The 23,039-nt window shown below is 50.2% G+C and overlaps 1 protein-coding gene across 1 annotated transcript in view; it reads left to right on the top strand.

Moving 5' to 3' along the window:
* Positions 1-23,039, top strand: part of TBC1D13 (TBC1 domain family member 13) — a 250,374-nt gene that overhangs the window by 83,513 nt on the left and 143,822 nt on the right. The window contains exons 3-4 of the mRNA XM_085614058.1: positions 194-234; positions 6,553-6,614. Coding sequence (XP_085470184.1) covers positions 194-234; positions 6,553-6,614 — 103 coding nt within the window. The remainder of the gene's footprint in view (positions 1-193; positions 235-6,552; positions 6,615-23,039) is intronic.

Genomic DNA, 23,039 nt, shown 5'->3' with positions numbered 1-23,039 from the left:
GCGAGCTATATTTTACTGGTTCAATATTGAACACATTGTGAAGCCATTGCTTTCCTTGTTTTCTTCTGGTCCTCCGCATCCTTGTTTCTCTGGATGAGTTTCAGACCCTAGTCTTGGGTTGGCATTGTGTAAGGCTTGGGAACAAAGAAGGAGCCTATTTGTGACCCATCTCCTTGCACTCTCTTTCTTGCAGGAATCCCCTTTGAAGGAGGACTGCGCTGTCTCTGCTGGAAGGTGGGTGCTGCCTCTTTTCTTTTTATGGTTCTGCCCGTCAGAGGGATGGGAGGGCTGTGAGTGCTGTCTCTGCTGGAAGGTGGGTGCTGCCTCTTTTCTTTTTATGGTTTTACCCGTCAGAGGGATGGGAGGGCTGTGAGTGCTGTCTCTGCTGGAAGGTGGGTGCTGCCTCTTTTCTTTCTATGGTTCTGCCCGTCAGAGGGATGGGAGGGCTGTGAGTGCTGTCCCTGCTGGAAGGTGGGTGCTGCCACTTTTCTTTTTATGGTTCTGCCCGTCAGAGGGATGGGAGGGCTGTGAGTGCTGTCTCTGCTGGAAGGTGGGTGCTGCCACTTTTCTTTTTATGGTTCTGCCCGTCAGAGGGATGGGAGGGCTGTGAGTGCTGTCTCTGCTGGAAGGTGGGTGCTGCCTCTTTTCTTTTTATGGTTCTGCCCGTCAGAGGGATGGGAGGGCTGTGAGTGCTATCTCTGCTGGAAGGTGGGTGCTGCCTCTTTTCTTTTTATGGTTCTGCCCGTCAGAGGGATGGGAGGGCTGTGAGTGCTGTCTCTGCTGGAAGGTGGGTGCTGCCTCTTTTCTTTCTATGGTTCTGCCCGTCAGAGGGATGGGAGGGCTGTGAGTGCTGTCTCTGCTGGAAGGTGGGTGCTGCCTCTTTTCTTTTTATGGTTCTGCCCGTCAGAGGGATGGGAGGGCTGTGAGTGCTGTCTCTGCTGGAAGGTGGGTGCTGCCTCTTTTCTTTCTATGGTTCTGCCCGTCAGAGGGATGGGAGGGCTGTGAGGGCTGTCTCTGCTGGAAGGTGGGTGCTGCCTCTTTTCTTTTTATGGTTCTGCCCGTCAGAGGGATGGGAGGGCTGTGAGTGCTGTCTCTGCTGGAAGGTGGGTGCTGCCGCTTTTCTTTTTATGGTTCTGCCCGTCAGAGGGATGGGAGGGCTGTGAGTGCTGTCTCTGCTGGAAGGTGGATGCTGCCTCTTTTCTTTTTATGGTTCTGCCCGTCAGAGGGATGGGAGGGCTGTGAGTGCTGTCTCTGCTGGAAGGTGGGTGCTGCCTCTTTTCTTTTTATGGTTCTGCCCGTCAGAGGGATGGGAGGGCTGTGAGTGCTGTCTCTGCTGGAAGGTGGGTGCTGCCTCTTTTCATTTTATGGTTCTGCCCGTCAGAGGGATGGGAGGGCTGTGAGTGCTGTCTCTGCTGGAAGGTGGGTGCTGCCTCTTTTCTTTTTATGGTTCTGCCCGTCAGAGGGATGGGAGGGCTGTGAGTGCTGTCTCTGCTGGAAGGTGGGTGCTGCCGCTTTTCTTTTTATGGTTCTGCCCGTCAGAGGGATGGGAGGGCTGTGAGTGCTGTCTCTGCTGGAAGGTGGGTGCTGCCTCTTTTCTTTTTATGGTTCTGCCCGTCAGAGGGATGGGAGGGCTGTGAGTGCTGTCTCTGCTGGAAGGTGGGTGCTGCCTCTTTTCTTTTTATGGTTCTGCCCGTCAGAGGGATGGGAGGGCTGTGAGTGCTGTCTCTGCTGGAAGGTGGGTGCTGCCTCTTTTCTTTTTATGGTTCTGCCCGTCAGAGGGATGGGAGGGCTGTGAGTGCTGTCTCTGCTGGAAGGTGGGTGCTGCCTCTTTTCTTTCTATGGTTCTGCCCGTCAGAGGGATGGGAGGGCTGTGAGTGCTGTCTCTGCTGGAAGGTGGGTGCTGCCTCTTTTCTTTTTATGGTTCTGCCCGTCAGAGGGATGGGAGGGCTGTGAGTGCTGTCTCTGCTGGAAGGTGGGTGCTGCCTCTTTTCTTTTTATGGTTCTGCCCGTCAGAGGGATGGGAGGGCTGTGAGTGCTGTCTCTGCTGGAAAGTGGGTGCTGCCTCTTCTCTTTTTATGGTTCTGCCCGTCAGAGGGATGGGAGGGCTGTGCTGTCTCTGCTGGAAGGAAGATGCTCTCTTCTGTTTTCATGATTCTGCCTGAAAGAGATGCTGGGCATAGGTTTGCAATGCCTGGGTGCCTCTTTGCAGCAGACAAGAGGCTTATGGGAGGCGTCAGCCAGTGTTTGAGTGTGCTTGGATGGAAACAATTGCCTGAATGTATTTATGTAAATAGTTGCCTCAGATCACTGCTAGTGTCTGAGGACGTTAGCCACTGTGTGTAAGGGCCTGCTTTGATGCTGGTCTCTCTTAGAGTGTTCGACAATCCGCGGATCTGCTGCAGTTTTACAGTTTGCTGTGAGTTGAGTGCCCTCTGAGGGTGTCTACCAGTCGGCTAGTCTGCTGCAGTGTTGCTGGTTTGCTGTGAGTGGACTACCCGCTGAGGATGTCTGCCAATCGGCGGATCTGCTGCAGTGTTGCTAGTGGGCTGTGAGTGGACTCCTCTCTGAGAATCTCTGACAGTCGGCGGGGTTGGTCTGCTGTAGGGTTGCCAGTTTGCTGTGAGTTGACTGCCCTCTGAGGGTGTCTGACTGTCGGCGGGTCTGCTGTAGTGTTGCCAGTTCGCTGTGAGTGGACTGCCCTCTGAGGGTGTCTGACAGTCGGCGGGTCTGCTGTAGTGTTGCCAGTTCGCTGTGAGTGGACTGCCCTCTGAGGGTGTCTGACAGTCGGCGGGTCTGCTGTAGTGTTGCCAGTTTGCTGTGAGTTGACTGCCCTCTGAGGGTGTCTGACAGTCGGCGGGTCTGCTGTAGTGTTGCCAGTTCGCTGTGAGTGGACTGCCCTCTGAGGGTGTCCGACTGTCGGCGAGTCTGCTGTAGTGTTGCCAGTTCGCTGTGAGTGGACTGCCCTCTGAGGGTGTCTGACTGTCGGCGGGTCTGCTGTAGTGTTGCCAGTTCGCTGTGAGTGGACTGCCCTCTGAGGGTGTCTGACTGTCGGCGGGTCTGCTGTAGTGTTGCCAGTTCGCTGTGAGTGGACTGCCCTCTGAGGGTGTCTGACTGTCGGCGGGTCTGCTGTAGTGTTGCCAGTTCGCTGTGAGTGGACTGCCCTCTGAGGGTGTCTGACTGTCGGCGGGTCTGCTGTAGTGTTGCCAGTTCGCTGTGAGTGGACTGCGCTCGGAGGGTGTCTGCCAGTCAATAGGTCTGGTTGCAGTGTTGCCAGTTTGCTGTGAGAAGTTTGCTCTCTGAGGGTGCCTGACAGTCAGCGGGTCTGCTGTAGGGTTGCCAGTTCGGTGTGAGTGGACTGCGCTCGGAGGGTGTGTGACTGTCGGTGGGTCTGCTGTAGGGTTGCCAGTTCGGTGTGAGTGGACTGCGCTCGGAGGGTGTGTGACTGTCGGCGGGTCTGCTGTAGTGTTGCCAGTTTGCTGTGAGTGGACTCCTCTCTGAGAATCTCTGACAGTCGGCGGGTTTGGTCTGCTGTAGGGTTGCCAGTTTGCTGTGAGTTGACTGCGCTCGCAGCGTGTCTGACAGTCGGCGGGTCTGCTGTAGTGTTGCCAGTTCGCTGTGAGTGGACTGCCCTCTGAGGGTGTCCGACTGTCGGCGGGTCTGCTGTAGTGTTGCCAGTTCGCTGTGAGTGGACTGCCCTCTGAGGGTGTCTGACTGTCGGCGGGTCTGCTGTAGGGTTGCCAGTTCGCTGTGAGTGGACTGCCCTCTGAGGGTGTCTGACTATCGGCGGGTCTGCTGTAGTGTTGCCAGTTCGCTGTGAGTGGACTGCGCTCGGAGGGTGTCTGCCAGTCAATAGGTCTGGTTGCAGTGTTGCCAGTTTGCTTGCTGAGGGTGCCTGACAGTCAGCGGGTCTGCTGTAGGGTTGCCAGTTCGGTGTGAGTGGACTGCGCTCGGAGGGTGTGTGACTGTCGGCGGGTCTGCTGTAGGGTTGCCAGTTCGGTGTGAGTGGACTGCGCTCGGAGGGTGTGTGACTGTCAGCGGGTCTGCTGTAGTGTTGCCAGTTTGCTGTGTGTGGACTCCTCTCTGAGAATCTCTGACAGTCGGCGGGGTTGGTCTGCTGTAGGGTTGCCAGTTTGCTGTGAGTTGACTGCACTCGGAGAGTGTCTGACAGTCGGCGGGTTTGCTGCAGTGTTGCCAGTTTGCTGTGAGTGGACTACCCTCTGAGGGTGTCTGACAGTCGGCGGGTCTGCTGTAGTGTAGCCAGTTTGCTGAAAGTGGACTGCCCTCTGAGGATGTCTGACAGTCGGCGGGACTGCTGTAGGGTTGCCAGTTTGCTGTTAGTGGACTGCGCTCTGAGGGTGTCTGACAGTCGGCGGGTCTGCTGTAATGTTGCCAGTTTGCTGTGAGTGGACTGCCCTCTGAGGGTGTCTGACAGTCGGCGGGTCTGCTGTAGTGTAGCCAGTTCGCTGTGAGTTGACTGCCCTCTGAGGGTGTCCGACAGTCGGCGGGTCTGCTGTAGTGTTGCCAGTTCGCTGTGAGTGGACTGCCCTCTGAGGGTGTCTGACAGTCGGCGGGTCTGCTGTAGTGTTGCCAGTTCGCTGTGAGTGGACTGCCCTCTGAGGGTGTCTGACAATCGGCGGGTCTGCTGTAGTGTTGCCAGTTTGCTGTGAGTTGACTGCCCTCTGAGGGTGTCTGACTGTCGGCGGGTCTGCTGTAGTGTTGCCAGTTTGCTGTGAGTTGACTGCCCTCTGAGGGTGTCTGACAGTCGGCGGGTCTGCTGTAGTGTTGCCAGTTCGCTGTGAGTGGACTGCCCTCTGAGGGTGTCTGACAGTCGGCGGGTCTGGATGCAGTGTTGCCAGTTTGCTGTGAGTTGACTGCCCTCTGAGGGTGTCTGACAGTCGGCGGGGTGGGTTTGCTGCAGTGTTGCCAGTTCGCTGTGAGTGGACTGCCCTCTGAGGGTGTCTGACAGTCGGCGGGTCTGGATGCAGTGTTGCCAGTTCGCTGTGAGTTGACTGCCCTCTGAGGGTGTCTGACAGTCGGCGGGTCTGCTGTAGTGTTGCCAGTTTGCTGTTAGTGGACTGTGCTCGGAGGGTGTCTGACTGTCGGCCGGTCTGCTGTAGTGTTGCCAGTTCGCTGTGAGTTGACTGCGCTCGGAGAGTGTCTGACAGTCGGCGGGTCTGCTGTAGTGTTGCCAGTTTGCTGTGAGTTGACTGCCCTCTGAGGGTGTCTGACAGTCGGCTGGTCTGCTGCAGTGTTGCCAGTTTGCTGTGAGTTGAGTGCCCTCTGAGGGTGTCTGACAGTCGGCGGGTCTGCTGTAGTGTTGCCAGTTTGCTGTTAGTGGACTGCCCTCTGAGGGTGTCGGACAGTCGGCGGGTCTGCTGTAGGGTTGCCAGTTCGATGTGAGTGGACTGCCCTCTGAGGGTGTCTGACAGTCGGCGGGTCTGCTGTAGTGTTGCCAGTTTGCTGTGAGTGGACTGCCCTCTGAGGATGTCTGACAGTCGGCGGGTCTGCTGTAGTGTTGCCAGTTCGCTGTGAGTGAACTGCCCTCTGAGGGTGTCTGACTGTCGGCGGGTCTGCTGTAGTGTTGCCAGTTCGCTGTGAGTGGACTGCCCTCTGAGGGTGTCTGACTGTCGGCGGGTCTGCTGTAGTGTTGCCAGTTCACTGTGAGTTGACTGCGCTCGGAGAGTGTCTGACAGTCGGCGGGTCTGCTGTAGTGTTGCCAGTTTGCTGTGAGTTGACTGCCCTCTGAGGGTGTCTGACAGTCAGCTGGTCTGCTGCAGTGTTGCCAGTTTGCTGTGAGTTGAGTGCCCTCTGAGGGTGTCTGACAGTCGGCGGGTCTGCTGTAGTGCTGCCAGTTTGCTGTTAGTGGACTGCCCTCTGAAGGTGTCTGACAGTCGGCGGGTCTGCTGTAGGGTTGCCAGTTCGCTGTGAGTGGACTGCCCTCTGAGGGTGTCTGACAGTCGGCGGGTCTGCTGTAGGGTTGCCAGTTTGCTGTTAGTGGACTGCCCTCTGAGGGTGTCTGACAGTCGGCGGGTCTGCTGGCGTTTTGCCAGTTTGCTGTGAGTGGACTGCCCTCTGAGGGTGTCTGACAGTTGGCAGGTCTGCTGTAGTGTTGCCAGTTTGCTGTGAGTTGACTGCTCTCTGAGGGTGTCTGACCGTCTGCGGCATTCATGGCTCACTAAAGGGGTCCATTCTTGGCTCCCGAGTCTTTCCTGCTTAACAGGAAGTTTATAGGGTGATACATGTTGTTTGGCATGTATGTCTCTTAACATGATAACTCTGAGTGAGCGTCCTGGCAGTGTATTTTTGTGACTGAGTAAAGACTTCTGGTCGAGCCCCTCACCCCAGAGGGGGTCTGGCAGCCGGTCTAATAGCCTGGGCTGTGCATGGGCAGGCTGTGCATAGGGTGGTGGAGGGGGGGGGGGTCAGATCGAAGACTGTGCCTCTTTCTGCCTGCCTCTTATTCACACTGTACTTCAAGACCTGAACTCTTTAACAACCGTTTCTTATTAATTCAACACATGATCCTCTTGTGAACTCTTTCTCACCCCACAGATCTTGCTGAACTACCTCCCGCTGGAGCAGGCTTTGTGGGATTCTGTGCTGAAGAAGCAAAGGTGCGTGGATGAGACCGTGGGAGCATCACAGGTGCCCACTCTGAGTTTGAAGCCTGGCTTTACATTTTCACAACCCATGGCTGCGCCCTCTGGTGGGCGCGGCTGTCCGCTTTCTCAGTTGTGGTGGGGTTTGCTGGGTGGCAGTTTAAGGGGAGCCTTTGCTGTTCAGCCAGGACATGGCTGCTTTCTCGCTGCAGGTAGAGTTGCTGCCCTCGGGTTTGAGAACGGTGAACAGTCCGAGCTCTTTAAACATTGCTGATCAGACAAAGGAGAAACCCGAGGAGCCACAGTCCCCTCACAGGGACCCTCGCCACCCGCAGGCAGCAGCTCACCGTCCTGCATGATGGACGTCCAGCAAGAAGCTGAGGGGAGCAGGTTGGGTCATCCCCCCACGCCCAAAGCCGCGGTAAACAATCTCTGCATATGGCTGGGTATTGCGCTCTCGTTGGAGGAGCAGCTAAGCCTGTGGCAGGGGCCTGCTGCGGTGTATTGCGTGGACATAAACCCATCTTGGGTCTGATTGACCCTCACGCGCCAGCTGGTTGTGCAAGCCACGATCCTGGCTAAGTTACATCTCTGTAACAGCCTTTTGTTAGGTGCTAACAAATCCGTGACCAATAGGCTCCTGCGCGCCATGAATGCGGCAGCTCGCACGTTACTTGCACTGCCGAAGTATAGCCGGTCCCAGCGGCGCTGCGGCGACTCCACTGGCTCCCCGTGGAGCAAAGAGTCGCTTCAAAGCACTTTGTGCTGTTCATAAAGCTTGGACTGACTCCGGCCCGACGATTCTCAGAAACCTTTGCCACCGCTATGTTCCCTCCCGTGCCCAGCACTCTGTGGATTTACATCTGATGCGGGTGGATTTGCATCCGATGCGGGTGGATTTGCATCCGATGCGGGTGGATTTGCATCCGATGCGGGTGGATTTGCATCTGATGCGGGTGGATTTGCATCTGATGCGGGTGGATTTGCATCTGATGCGGGTGGATTTGCATCTGAAGTGGGTGGATTTACATCCGATGCGGGTGGATTTACATCCGATGCGGGTGGATTTACATCCGATGCGGGTGGATTTACATCTGGGTGGATTTACAGCTGATGCGGGTGGATTTACAGCTGATGCGGGTGGATTTACATCTGATGCGGGTGGATTTACATCCGATGCGGGTGGATTTACATCCGATGCGGGTGGATTTGCATCTGATGCGGGTGGATTTGCATCTGATGCGGGTGGATTTGCATCTGATGCGGGTGGATTTGCATCTGATGCGGGTGGATTTGCATCTGATGCGGGTGGATTTGCATCTGAAGCGGGTGGATTTGCATCCGATGCGGGTGGATTTACATCCGATGCGGGTGGATTTACATCCGATGCGGGTGGATTTACATCCGATGCGGGTGGATTTACATCTGGGTGGATTTACAGCTGATGCGGGTGCATTTACAGCTGATGCGGGTGCATTTACATCTGAAGCGGGTGGATTTACATCTGGGTGGATTTACATCTGATGCGGGTGGATTTACATCTGATGCGGGTGGATTTACATCTGATGCGGGTGGATTTACATCCGATGCGGGTGGATTTACATCCGGTGCGGGTGCCTCGTTTCCATAGAGCCAGAGCCGGAGGCCGTTCTTTCAAGGTCTTGGCTCCTATTTCATGGCCCTCGACGCCTCTCGCTATCAGGAACATTCCCAGTCTCTTGGTGTTCAGAAAGGCAGCGGAGACCTGGTTATTCCAGTAGCTCAAGCGTCTCATTCGTCTCTCCCTGTTCTTTAGCGCTGGGACGTCCCTTTGCTGGGACAGCCGTGCGCTCTATAAATCGCTTAACATAACAGGTGTTTAGAAGCATATTTCTGAACTTGGGTAACGAGGGTACACACAGGTATCAAACGGGTGCCTGGCGCTGAAGGCGTGTGTCATTTAGCCACCGCCCCCCTCCCGTGACCCATGGTGCAATTCATGACTGCTCTCTTTAATAAACTCGGTTCCTCTAAATCTAGAGGATCGCTTAACATCCAGTGTTTTTTAAGACTTTTTACACTAGTTACCTCTGGTTAGGGTGGGCCTCAGCGCGCCCATACCGCCGAGGTTCACCGCACTTTGGTCCTGATGAAAGCCTCATTAACAATCGCACATAGGCAGAAACATGTTGACCAGCTTCTAGGGATAACATTGAACATTTAATTGAGTTCTTTATCCCACACTATATATATTTGTATCCATGTCTGATTGGCAAAACTAATAAACACATTTTTGAGACTGTCTAGACATTTTTAAATTCACTTTTCCACCTTTCACTAATCATGGATTACCAGCTCCAGAGTAAATCTGGCGTCCCAGCCCTCCGGGGCGGCATTCGGCCCCTCCTGGTGGAGCCCGATGATGCAGGAGGTCACCAACTGGGTTGGCGAGTGAGGGCTTTTTAGAAGCCTCATGGGGTTCTCTGTATTTCTAAAAGCCAAACACGCCCCCGAATCCGAAAACGCCACTGCCTTTCTCCGAGGCATTTCTGCTTTGCCTCGGAGAAAGGCGGTGGTGTTCGGGGCGATTCCCTCAATGACTGGCAGCTGGGCTCGCTCGCCGCGGCAGCACAAACCTTGAAAATTAAAATAGAGCTTTTTGTCAGATTTTCAAACCATGCCTCATGTCGAATAAGCAACTAAAATTGCAAAGACCACCCGTGAGCCTCCATGTTGGTGTTTCAGAAGCTCAGCTTAATTTACTGCCTATACGCGCGCTTCTCTGTCCTGCTCCATGGAAGGCGGGAACAACGCCTGTGAGAAGTTGGCCTGATGTATGATGTCACTAGTTCTAGTGTACACCTTATATCAGTCCAAATACCCTTATGGTGATTGGTTGTAAAGTCAACCTTATAGACCAGCTATCCTAGTGGTAGCATGGACAAGAGCAGTCTTAGGCTAAACTCTGAATGGCATGTGAAGCCAGCTGTGATACCATATATAATCCCTTGAATACCAAATGAAAGGACACCACAACAGATATATATATAAAATAAAGTGTATTTATTCTAGTCAAACCCTCAGTACTCTTTATGAGATTAGAGGTAAGTACAACACAGTCTTATTTATGCATACATTAAGTCACACAGGTAAGTAATACAGTTAGGCCCTAGGGGCCACGCAAACCATATACTAAGTAAGTGGTATAAGGACCACTGTCACGGAAATAGGATAGGCCTAGGCCTAGGGAATCGCTGGGGCTACACTATACTACCAAAGGTTAGGAAGTGGGAGGCCCACGGGATTCAGGTGCAGAGTGGAAACACTCACGCGTAATGCGTAAAAGTCAATAGCAATAGTACAGTTTAAAAATAGATAGATTTAGGACACTTCCGGAGTAGCTAGGAAGTCGAGACTGGAAAACTAGACACTAGGATAGTCACTATCCTGATGAGCACCGGAGTACCCAAGTTACCTAGCCCACAGGCTGCGGGTGCATAGGGGTGAAGTTGCGTCGGGTTTCGTCGTCGACTCCTATGGATGCCTGAAGAAAGATGCTGACAGGCAGTCAGTGAAGAGTGTCCGGTGGATCCCAAGGCTGGGATCAGGAAGAAAGGATACCTGCAAGCAGAAGGGACAGAGTCAAGGTCACTAGCCAGTGACCACGTGGAACCAGGAAGGAACCAGGCGATGTCGTGAAGATTGCAGGTGAAGGTGAAGCTTGTCGCTGCAGCCACGAGGACCAGGGAACGTCGAGGACGACCAGGACCAGGAGGCGAGCTGTCCCACGAAGGCTCTTGCTGTCGGCGGCGTCGAAGTTGGACTAGGACTCACCAAGCCTTGGCAAGCGGAACCCACGAAGGACGGAGGACTTGCTTCTGGTGCAGACCAGGAAGGTCTGGGGTGCTTCTTCTTTGCAGAGAAGCGGGAGCCAGTCTGGAGGAGCCAAACCAGCGCTGAAGATTTCAGGATGCGTCGTCACAAAGGCCACTAGCCAGCGGGCAAGCAACCGGACAGACGCGGCAAGCAGGAAAATGCAGAAGGGCCCCACGCAGGACTCGTGGAGTGTGGGGGGCTGATCTTCGGTGCAGATGGTGCTTGGGGTTGGGGCTTCTCAATCCCCGGTGCACAACTTCGAGGGTGCCTCAGAAGCTGCGCTTAAACATACTAGCCACTTTTCCCAGGTAGCCGGTCCCACGTCTCTCGTCGCCTCCACGGATCTCAGCACGGCTGTGGATGTGGATCAGGGTCGGAGAAGTCTGGAAGTCAAGGTTCTGGTCGGGCTCTGCAGTCGGTCCCTCGTAGAACTTCAGCAAAGGGTAGTCTCTTGATGGTGCCTGTTTGCACAGGGTAGCCACTCCTTGGCCACAAGGGAGATGCTTCAGTCGTCTTCTTTCGTCGAATGTCGAAGGTCCAGAGTTTCTGTTCAAGTTGCAGGTTCAGGATAATCTAAAGTCTTGAGGCCCAACTCCCACTCTTATACTAATCTGGGGGGCTGGGATACCTGCTAGGTCACGCCTTATGGGTGGGACCTGGGAGGGGGGTGGTTACACCCCCTTCCCTTTGTCCAGTTTCGCGCCAGGACTGGGGCTGGAGTGCCCCAGCACCGGTTTGAACTGGACTATGCATGGGACACCTTGTGTGCTCCAGGCATGTCTCATTCCTTTCAGCCCTCCCTGCCCCAATACACTAAAGTCTGTCTGGGGAGGTGCTAGCACCTCCCCAAGCAGGAAACCTATTGTCCAAGCCTCCCTTGCCAGGATCACTCCCAGCAGCAGGAGGTCAGACTTGTGTCTGTGGCAGCAGCATCCATTTTGTGATGCTGAGGCTTTGGTTAGAGTTAAACAGTAAAGTAGGATTTTAACATGTCTCTCCCTCTAGAAGGGAGGAATAATATCCTCATCACCAGAAATGGTATGGGGGTATTATTCCACAGTGTTAGACACCTTACACGACATGTTTTGATAAAGCCCAACCATAGTTACCATAACCGTTTAAGATTATAAGGCACTTTAAGAGTATATGGTAGGCTATATCATAGAACAGCTATAAGGACATGGTTCCGAAAGCTGCAGACAGGCTCAGCTCATGCTAGAGCACCATCTCACATGTTACCAAGCACTCTGCCTCCAGGATTGTTAAGGCCTGCCATAGGAGTGGCTGATAGGTACACATGTGTCTATATATAAGGTAGATATAGATATACTATATCTAAGCAAGGGGTGATTACACGACCTTGCCCCAGCTGAGTGATCAGCCAGTTGTGTCTGATTGGAAGGCCAGACCAGGGGTGGCATAATACATGCTGCAGCCCCTGGGAGGCCTAGGGTACACCTATGCCCTGGGTACCTAGGGTACACTGTACAGGGTCCAATAAGGTGATCCTTACCAATTGGTTATGTACCTAGGGTACATGGAGTCCATTTTAAAGAGAGAGCAGACAGCCTGAGACCCTGAATGGCAGGATCTCAGGCCAACTAAGACGAAAAACCAGCTAGACACTAGGCAAAAAGTTTGGGGGTAACCATAGTCAGATATCCACCTTCCTACAACGCCCCCCTCCTTTCACACTGATAGACAGCCGGCCGCCCGATCGAAAACTCGAAGCCGCCAATGGGGCGCGACGCATCTTACTAGACGACCCAATGATGATGGAGCGCGAGCACTCTGAGGGGCGGGAGTAATTGCTGTAGTAGCAAGTTAGGATGAGAAGCTGCAGTTTTCTGTTTGTTTTGTTTCCTTCCATTTTACCTTCGGGGGCTTGCAAGAACAAAGGAAAAGGAATTGCCATCGCCCCCGGTCCGTTCCCAAGAACCCTCCGTCTTATTTTGAACCTTCGAGTTTTGATCAGCGTCCGCATGATTGGCAGGCACGTTATCTATTGCGCAAAGTTCAGGGGATGCGAAAGGTTAGTTCCTCGCCTTTAATGCAATGTCTGGATCTTCATGCCTGCATGTTTCACGATGTGTGCAATAACCTAGTATATGTCTGCATTACCCTATTGTATCATCTGGACTTTCCGCACCCACCTGGTGGCGTCTGTTTTGGGGACAATCGCAACCGGGCTTTCCAGATCCAACGTATGTCATCGCACGTGTGTGTGACTATAGCGCGAACTGGACCCGAAGGTATTGGAGCGCTTTACAGGAGCACCGGCAACGTTGATTTCCGTGGGTTTGAAAAAGCATCTCCTATCCTGCCTCGTTGCTCAAACAACATTTGGCCTATCTGTCAAGGTGTTACAGGCTGCCCCCACAAACAAACACTACAGCCACCCTCCCCATTAGCCTGTATGCTCTTGGCACGCATGCCCCCCCCCCCCCCCACAGTTCCAGTCTTAAACCTTCCAACATCGGAAGCTTTGGTCATTTTATGCGCGGTCTTTACGGAGCGGGACATGGGGTCGCCTCTTCCTTGCTGCTGGGCGTTTCAAGTCTGGCGTTTCCTGGCTCGGCGTTTATCTATGGGCTTCTTAATGTCAAAAGGCGGCCCATAATTACAAATTAACGACGAGGTAAAACTTTACTTTTGGTCTATCCATACCTCCTCCGTGGGAGTTGGCACATTCCGTTTATCTGAAGGCGGTGCTTTCACTTTCTTTTGTGTTCAACAAGTGTTTTAATAACCCAGAGGAGTGGAATAACTCCCATCTTTTCATTCGACACTTGCAAATAACTCTTAGCTCAAAATAAACTGCAAGTTTACACTAACCAAATCTAACTAACTAATCTCAAATACACTAAGTCACTTACACTCACTCTTTCACTACCTCACTCTATCTCACTACTTCACTACATCACTCTGTTTCTATCTTAATACCTCACAACATCCCTCACTACCTCACTCTCTCTTTCACTACCTCAATCTTTCTCTATCTCATAACATCACTCACTGTTTCCATCTCACTACGTCAGAAAATACCTCACTCACTAACTCACTCTTTCACTACCTCACTCTCTATCTACCTCACTCTCTCTCACTACATAACTCTCTTTACATCACTACTCCCCTCTATATCACTACCTCACTATCTCACTACTTCTCTCTCTAAAAAGATCACTACCTCACTCTCTCACTACCTCACTCTCTATATCACAACTTCACTCTCTCTCTAACTCACTACATCACTCACTCTCTATCTCTCTACCTCACTCTTTCTATCTCACTAACTCACTTTCACTGTCTCTTTCACTACCTCTCTCTATCTCACTACATCACAACACCACTCTGCTTACATCTCACTACCTCACAACATCCCTCTCACTCACTACATCACTGTTTCACTACCTCACTCTCTCTCACTACATAACTCTCTCTACCTCACTACTCCACTCTATCTCACTACCTCACTATCTCACAACTTCTCTCTCTCAAAACATCACTACCTCACTCTCTAGCTCACAACCTCACAACTTCACTCTCTCTCACTCACTACCTCAATCACTCTCTATCTCACTACCTCACTCTTTCTATCTCACTAACTTTCACTCTCTCTTTCACTACCTCTCTCTCTATCTCACTACATCACAACATCACTCTATGCTTATATATCACTACCTCACAACATCCCTCTCCCTCGCTACCTCACTCTTTCACTACCTCACTCTCTCTATCTCACTACCTCACTCTCTATCTACCTCACTCTCTCTCTCACTACCTCACTCTCTATTTCAATACCCCACTCTCTCTATCTCACTACCTCACTCTCTCTCTGCTAATGCAATAGGTATCACATATGCAAAAAAAAAGCTAATGCCAATAGAAATGACAATGCCATTTATTTAGGGATACAAAAATGATAAAAAAATAATGAGCAATACCTATAGCTCTACCTATAATATTGCCGAGACCATTGCATTGTAAATGCTTGTTATTCTTCTGTGGACAGATCTTTACAAAACGCGGCATGTTGAGCTTAGTTGACTGAGTTAGTGAAGTGACAATTTTCACATAGACCCGTCCACAGGGTCAAATGTTTTAGGCAAATCAAAAATATCAATGGAAACACAGTCTCAAACTTAGCTACACAGTGGCCGTTGCCACTCTGTTAATTACGCCATGTCTTCCCCGAAACGCACGCACACTAAGTGGGGCAGCTAGCATTAGAGTCCAGGCCACCTCAGACCACAGTTCAGGTGTCACCTGCAGGTTACAGGTATAATTCTGAAATATATGACCTAGTACAAGAGGCAAGACTCTTTGGTCCCCAAATCTCCTCGACAGCACAACTCTTAAGACAGCTTGAGTATGTCAGCCGCAAAGAAATCAACCAGAGACTTCATGCGACTACCCTCATTCAGTATCACAAAGCAAAAAGAATACCCAGAGGGCTACGGATTGCTCTTAAACCCATGCTCTGCAGAACCAACAAACAATTCGTGGAGAGATGGTATCAAATTCTTAATAAATGCTCCTTGGACTTGATTCTTCTAATTGTAGAAGAACTTTCCAATATTCTAAAATCACTAGAAGTGGAAATTGCAACTATCAAAGAAGAATTATCAAAAAAGGAACCTGACAATTGGGATGATCTCTTGCAAGACCTGAACACAAAACTTGACAGATATGCCAAAGAAATTCATGAGCGTAAGATCAAAAAGTTTCGAAGAGATACCATCAACTATAAGTTGGACGAGGTCTACACTTGGGCAGAAGTCTACAACCAACGCAAATGGCAGAAACCCACGAATGCTAGTTCTTCTCAAGAAAGCGTCGTGTCGGATTCAGAAGTAGCCCACAATCGTCCTCCAGTGAGTCATAGTTCTAACGTTGAAGAACCGATTGCAGAGATTCCATCTACTTCTCAAAGACGTAAATCTTTTTTAGCCACAAGCCCTGCCGCAAACCATCAACCGGAACACCCTTCACAAAGACAAGGAGGAGCAAAAGGAAAGGAGCATCTCTCAGAAACCGACAAGAGATCTCTTCGGAGCAAAACACGAGCAACCTAGTGGTCAACATCTCTGCAATTCAACTCTCTAAAGCTCAACTTACTGTCTTGAATAAAGGCACTTCATACGTACCCACTTATCAAAGCAACATAGCTGAAACCAAAATTGCCTTCTTTAAGTTTGTCAGAATCTTAAGACTTAAATATTTTTTCAGCATCATTGAACCCTCCACCACGCCTATTGATCCACTCGTACTACCTGATGATCCAGGTCAATTCAAAGAGTTCAAACCCAAGAGCACTTTTTGTTCTCCGATCACGCATAAGTCAATCGACTCCTTTGAAAGGTTGGTTAAAGTTGAAATCACCAACATTAATTTTCGGAAACATACCAGCGTGAATTTTTCAGCCAAAGATTGGAGTACTCTCAAACAATTGGCCAACAATCCTCTTTTGACTTTCGCAAAAGCAGATAAAGGTGGAGCTCTCGTAGTACTTGACACTAATTTTTATGAAGAGAGTGTGATGCAACATATCGCTGACTCTTACACCAAACTTGATCAAGATCCCACACACAGCTATCAATGTCTCCTTAAACAGATTTTAAAACACGCTGAAGAGATGGATTGGATCAGGAAAAAGACAGAGCAGTTTCTTTACACAGAATATCCACGTAGGCCTAAACTATATATGCTGCCTAAGATTCACAAGAATCTAGAGAGACCACCTTTTCGACCTATTGTGTCAGCCTGCGGTTCCTTATCTGAACCGATAGGCAGATATCTCGATTACTTCTTACAACCCATTGTCCAAAACCAAGTGTCTTATCTTAAAGACACTACTGATCTCCTTAACATTTTGAATGGTCTTGACACACAAGATATTGAACAATGGTGGTTATGTACGATCGATGTGACTTCCCTTTACACCTCTATTCCCCACGGAGATGGTGTTGATGCCACTGAATGGGCCCTACTTAATCACAATCACGTCTGTGCAGAAAAAGTATTTCTTCTGGAACTTCTTAAATTCTCACTATACCACAGCTACTTTGAATGAAGGGTGTTTTTTACGCCCAGAATAATGGAACATCTATGGGTTTTGCCGGAGCACCTTCGTATGCTAATATCTTTATGGCCAAATTAGAACATGAACATATTCTTGGAAACTACAAATGGTCTGATAATTTGGTTCTCTACAAACGATACATTGATGACATTCTAATAATTTGGAAAGGTGATCGCAGCGATCTTGAATGTAATATTTCAGAACTCAATCACATCCACGATCGGATCAAGTTTACTCATCAAATCAATCAACACAACATCAACTTTTTGGATGTACTCATTCAGATTACCCAAGGATCCATCCAAACCAAAGTGTACATCAAATCTACTGACAGGAATAACTCTCTCCATTTTGACAGTTTTCATCAGTCCACCCTGAAAAAACATCTACCGTACTCACAATTCATTAGACTTAAAAGAATCACTTCGGATCCTGATGAAGCAATTTCTATCACCAACAAATTCACAGATCGATTCCTGAAAAGAGGATATCCACCACAACTGTTGAATGAGGCTAAACACAGACTCACGATGATTGAACGAAATAGCCTATTACAACGTACAAAGAAAAAACAGACTAGTCCACTGGTTTGTGTCCTAAAACATTCCACACAAGCTACCACCATCAAATCTATCATTATGAAGCACTGGAATATCATCCAGACAGAACCTGATCTTTCTACCTTGTTTCCACAAAAACCCATCTTCGCTATGCAAAGATCCAAGAACTTGAAAGACATGCTTAACCCACCATCTATTACATCTAAAGCGACTTTTAAAGGTATGCAAAGGTGTCTTAACTGTGTACACTGCAACAATGTAATTTCCGGTGACCTCTTCATTCATCCCACCAAAGGTCACAAAATAAAGTTACGTCATTCCAGTACCTGCGACACATCTAATGTAATCTATGCACTCAAATGCCCTTGTGGCAAAATATACGTTGGAAGAACAGAACGCAAAATAAAGATCCGCATAGGAGAACATAAAAGCAACATCCGCACTAAAAATGAAAAATCCACTGTCGCAGTCCACTGGATGGAAGCCAAACACAACATCTCTCAGCTTCGTTTTACTGTTCTAGAGTCACTCAAAACTCGCAATGATGCTGACCCTCAGAAAAGTCTCGCAAGGGCAGAATTTTATTGGACCAAAAAATTGCAATCCCTCCAGCCTCTGGGACTCAATGATCGTATTGAACTTACTTGCTTTTTGTAAACATTGCTGTGCCTTGTATCACGTATTTCTATCGCACTTCATACTAGTGCTCTCTTTTAAACATTTGTTTTCTTTTGAATCCGATTTCGTAAACATTGTCATGCAACATATTATGCTTTCAGTGTGTACCTTTTTTTTTTTTGTCACTAACGTAACATTTCATAACGTGTATCTGATGTTAATTTCAGTGTGTACTCTTTCTATGTCTACTCTTTAAGCACATCACCCGTCTTCTATTTTGCACTTAAACCCCTCCTCCCGCTCCGACGAACACACGCCAGCTCCCTGCCGGACGTGTTCTCGCCGGATGTGTACGCTTTTGCACCTCCGGGTAAGTTCGTAAGGTTGTTCTCTCAGGACTCGTTTATATCACCTATATCACTGCTCGGTTCTATTCCGTTTCAAACTTCCTCGCAACTTTCTATCGTAACCATTTGCACGCAATTCAGCCTGTTTCCTACTGGTTAACGACTCACCGGTCTTCAGATATAATTTGCTTTTCACTTGGCTTCCGTCACACTCGTGTTTCATATGGGTTCTTTTTGTTCTTTACTGTCGTTCTTTTAACAGATCTCCGATATTGTAACACCTCTGATGTTCACCAAGGCATGTGCTCCTCGATTCTAGATCACTCTGAGTGCGTTGTTTTACTATGGGTTAATCACTCAACATTTAATGCAAAAAGTCATTTCGCAACCTTTTTATTATACTTGTATTTTCCTAATGGGGACCACAGTTTTGATTCGCCTTTTTGTCATTCACAGTCTGAAGAATTACCCCTGATGAAGGGTTCGGTTTGAACCCGAAATGCATTGGGTTTATGGTTGTCATCTTCATAAGACGGATAATGTTTCTCAATAACGTGAAGAAGTTTGCCAACAACTATAAAGTATCTATAAATCATCCACATTGAGAATAAATCAATTGCTTGGAAAATTATGACTACTGATTCATAACTTCGATGAAAATGCTAGAGGTTATACCAGCCCTTTGAAATTCTGCTCGCGCTAGCAAAAGGAACCCTTTCCTATTTGCACCATAGACTGGATAATTCCTCATGAGGTCAGTTGCGCCGCTCATGCTTCTGAGGTTGATTCTTCAGTTGACAACTTAGTCACACCTCCAGTTCGTGTGTCCCCAGCAGTTGGGGGCCATCAGGAGTTTGAATAGGTGCAGCACAGACGCTCAGATTGCGCAGCACCTGGTGTTCTCACATTCAAAGCCTTTTGAAAGAGGTTGGCACTGATGCGTGCCTCTCTGGAGCACGGTGACCTGGGCTCTGGCTGTGCCACTCCAAAGAACAATGGCCTCCTGGGCTGCAAATGCCTCTAAAAGCAAAGAACACAAACAGCAGGCCTCAGAGTGACATCAGCGGAACTTTCAGGTTGCTGACGTAGAATACAATCTTGGTGATAATGGTGTCAAGCTTGTATACTCATTCATCCCGTGCATTCCTCTGAGTGACCTAAGCACCTGCTCCAGAGCTCTGTCTGTAACATACATGTCACTCATGCCAGAAGTGGACACATTCCAGTCTGCCCTGTTGGATATGTTATGTTGGGAGTGGAAGATTGAACTTCCTGCCATCTGTGATGAGACAGGGAAGCTTGCACTGCCACTACCATGCTGTACCTCTTCTGTGAGAAAGCAAAGCTTGCACTGCCGCTGCTTCATTTGTGGGGGCCTTCTCATGGAAAAGCTTGCACTGCCGCAGCCTCATTCACAGGGGTCTTCTGGTGGAAAAGCTTGCACTGCACCTGCCTCATTTGTAGGGGTCTTCTGATGGAAAAGCTTGCACTGCCGCTGCCTCATTCGTAGGGTCTTCTGATGGAAAAGCTTGCACTGCCGCAGCCTCATTCGTAGGGGTCTTCTGATGGAAAAGCTTGCACTGCCGCTGCCTCATTTGTAGGGGTCTTCTGATGGAAAAGCTTGCACTGCCGCAGCCTCATTCGTAGGGGTCTTCTGATGGAAAAGCTTGCACTGCCGCTGCCTCATTCGTAGGGTCTTCTGATGGAAAAGCTTGCACTGCCGCTGCCTCATTCATAGGGGTCTTCTGGTGGAAAAGCTTGCACTGCCGCTGCCTCATTCGTAGGGTCTTCTGGTGGAAAAGCTTGCACTGCCGCAGCCTCATTCATAGGGGTCTTCTGATGGAAAAGCTTGCACTGCCGCAGCCTCATTCGTAGGGGTCTTCTGATGGAAAAGCTTGCACTGCCGCTGCCTCATTCATAGGGGTCTTCTGATGGAAAAGCTTGCACTGCCGCAGCCTCATTTGTAGGGGTCTTCTCATGGAAAAGCTTGCACTGCCACTGACTCATTCAGAGGGGTCTTCTGGTGGAAAAGTTTGCACTGCCGCTGCCTCATTTGTGGGGTCTTCTGATGAAAAAGCTTGCACTGCCGCTGCCTCATTCGCAGGGTCTTCTGATGGTAAAGCGAAAAGCTTGCTCCGCCGCTGCCTCATTTGTAGGGGTCTTCTGATGGAAAATCTTGCACTGCCGCTGACTCATTCAGAGGGGTCTTCCGATGGAAAAGCTTGCACTGCCCCAGCCTCATTTGTAGGTATCTTCTGATGGAAAAGCTTGCACTGCCGCTGCCTCATTCGCAGGGGTCTTCTGATGGAAAAGCTTGCACTGCCGCTGCCTCATTCATAGGGTCTTCTGATGGAAAAGTTTGCACTGCCGCTGCCTCATTCGTAGGGTCTTCTGATGGAAAAGCTTGCACTGCCACTGCCTCATTCGTAGGTGTCTTCTGATGGAAAAGCTTGCACTGCCACTGCCTCATTCGTAGGTGTCTTCTGATGGAAAAGCTTGCACTGCCGCTGCCTCATTCGTAGGGTCTTCTGATGGAAAAGCTTGCACTGCCGCTGCCTCATTTGTAGGTATCTTCTGATGGAAAAGCTTGCACTGTCGCTGCCTCATTCATAGGGTCTTCTGATGGAAAAGCTTGCACTGCCGCTGCCTCATTCATAGGGTCTTCTGATGGAAAAGCTTGCACTGCCGCTGCCTCATTCGTAGGGGTCTTCTGATGGAAAAGCTTGCACTGCCGCTGCCTCATTTGTAGGGTCTTCTGGTGGAAAAGCTTGCACCACCGCTGCCTCATTCGTAGGGTCTTCTGATGGAAAAGCTTGCACTGCCGCTGCCTCATGCGTAGGGGTCTTCTGATGGAAAAGCGAAAAGCTTGCACTGCCGCTGCCTCATTTTTAGGTATCTTCCGGGGCCGCTGTCTCATTTGTAGGGGTCTTCTGGTGGAAAAGCTTGCACTGTCGCAGCCTCATTCATAGGGTCTTCTGATGGAAAAGCTTGCACTGCCGCTGCCTCATGCGTAGGGGTCTTCTGATGGAAAAGCGAAAAGCTTGCACTGCCGCTGCCTCATTTTTAGGTATCTTCCGGGGCCGCTGCCTCATCCGCAGGGGTCTTCTGATGGAAAAGCTTGCACTGCCCCAGCCTCATTTGTAGGTATCTTCTGATGGAAAAGCTTGCACTGCCGCTGCCTCATTCGTAGGGGTCTTCTGATGGAAAAGTTTGCACTGCCGCTGCCTCATTCATAGGGTCTTCTGATGGAAAAGCTTGCACTGTCACAGCCTCATTCATAGGGTCTTCTGATGGAAAAGCTTGCACTGTCACAGCCTCATTCGTAGGGGTCTTCTGATGGAAAAGCTTGCACTGCCGCTGCCTCATTCGTAGGGTCTTCTGGTGGAAAATCTTGCACTGCCGCTGCCTCATTCGTAGGGTCTTATGGTGGAAAAGCTTGCACTGTCGCTGCCTCATTCACAGGAGTCTTCTGATGGAAAAGTTTGCGCTGCCTCATTCGTAGGGGTCTTCTGATGGAAAAGCTTGCACTGCCGCTGCCTCATTCATAGGGTCTTCTGATGGAAAATCTTGCACTGCCGCAGCCTCATTTGTTGGGGTCTTTTGATGGAAAGGGTTGCACTGCCGCTGCCTCATTCGCAGGGGTCTTCTGATGGAAAAGCTTGCACTGCCGCTGCCTCATTCATAGGGTCTTCTGATGGAAAAGCTTGCACTGCCACTGCCTCATTCATAGGGTCTTCTGATGGAAAAGCTTGCACTGTCGCAGCCTCATTCATAGGGGTCTTCCGACGGAAAACCTTGCACTGCCGCTGCCTCATTCTCAGGGGTCTTCTGATGGAAAAGCTTGCTCTGTCGCAGCCACATTCATAGGGTCTTCTGATGGAAAAGTTTGCACTGCCGCTGCCTCATTCGTAGGGTCTTCCGATGGAAAAGCTTGCACTGCCGTTGCCTCATTCGTAGGGTCTTCTGGTGGAAAAGCTTGCACTGTCGCAGCCTCATTCGTAGGATCTTCTGATGGAAAAGCTTGCACTGTCGCAGCCTCATTCATAGGTGTCTTCCGACGGAAAAACTTGCACTGCCGCTGCCTCATTCGCAGGGGTCTTCTGATGGAAAATCTTGCACTGTCGCAGCCTCATTCATAGGGGTCTTCTGATGAAAAAGCTTGCACAACCGCTGCCTCATTCGTAGGGGTCTTCTGATGGAAAATCGAAAAGCTTGCACTGCCGCTGCCTCATTCGTAGGGTCTTCTGGTGGAAAAGCTTGCACTGCCACTGCCTCATTCGTAGGGTCTTCTGATGGAAAAGCTTGCACTGCCGCTGCCTCATTCGTAGGGTCTTTTGATGGAAAAGCTTGCCCTGCCGCTGCCTCATTCGTAGGGTCTTCTGGTGGAAAAGCTTGCACTGTCGCAGCCTCATTCATAGGGGTCTTCCGACGGAAAACCTTGCACTGCCGCTGCCTCATTCGCAGGGGTCTTCTGATGGAAAAGCTTGCACTGTCGCAGCCTCATTCATAGGGTCTTCTGATGGAAAAGTTTGCACTGCCGCTGCATCATTTGTAGGGTCTTGTGATGAAAAAGCTTGCACCACCGCTGCCTCTTTCGTAGGGGTCTTCTGATGGAAAAGATTGCACTGCCGCTGCCTCATTCGTAGGGTCTTCTGATGGAAAAGCTTGCACTGCCGCTGCCTCATTCGTAGGGTCTTCTGATGGAAAAGCTTGCACTGCCGCTGCCTCATTCGTAGGGGTCTTCTGATGGAAAAGCTTGCACTGCCGCTGCCTCATTCGTAGGGGTCTTCTGATGGAAAAGCTTGCACTGTCGCAACCTCATTCATACGGTCTTCCGATGGAAAAGCTTGCACTGCCGCTGCCTCATTAGTAGGGGCCTTCTGGTGGAAAAGTTTGCACTGCCGCTGCCTCATTCGTAGGGTCTTCTGGTGGAAAAGTTTGCACTACCGCTGCCTCATTCGTAGGGTCTTCTGATGGA

This window comes from Triturus cristatus, chromosome 1_2 (genome assembly GCF_964204655.1).
Source record: "Triturus cristatus chromosome 1_2, aTriCri1.1, whole genome shotgun sequence".
NCBI classification, from domain to species: domain Eukaryota; kingdom Metazoa; phylum Chordata; class Amphibia; order Caudata; family Salamandridae; genus Triturus; species Triturus cristatus.
Note: the sequence above shows the minus strand (reverse complement) of the source record. Positions and strands in the feature narration are given on the sequence as shown.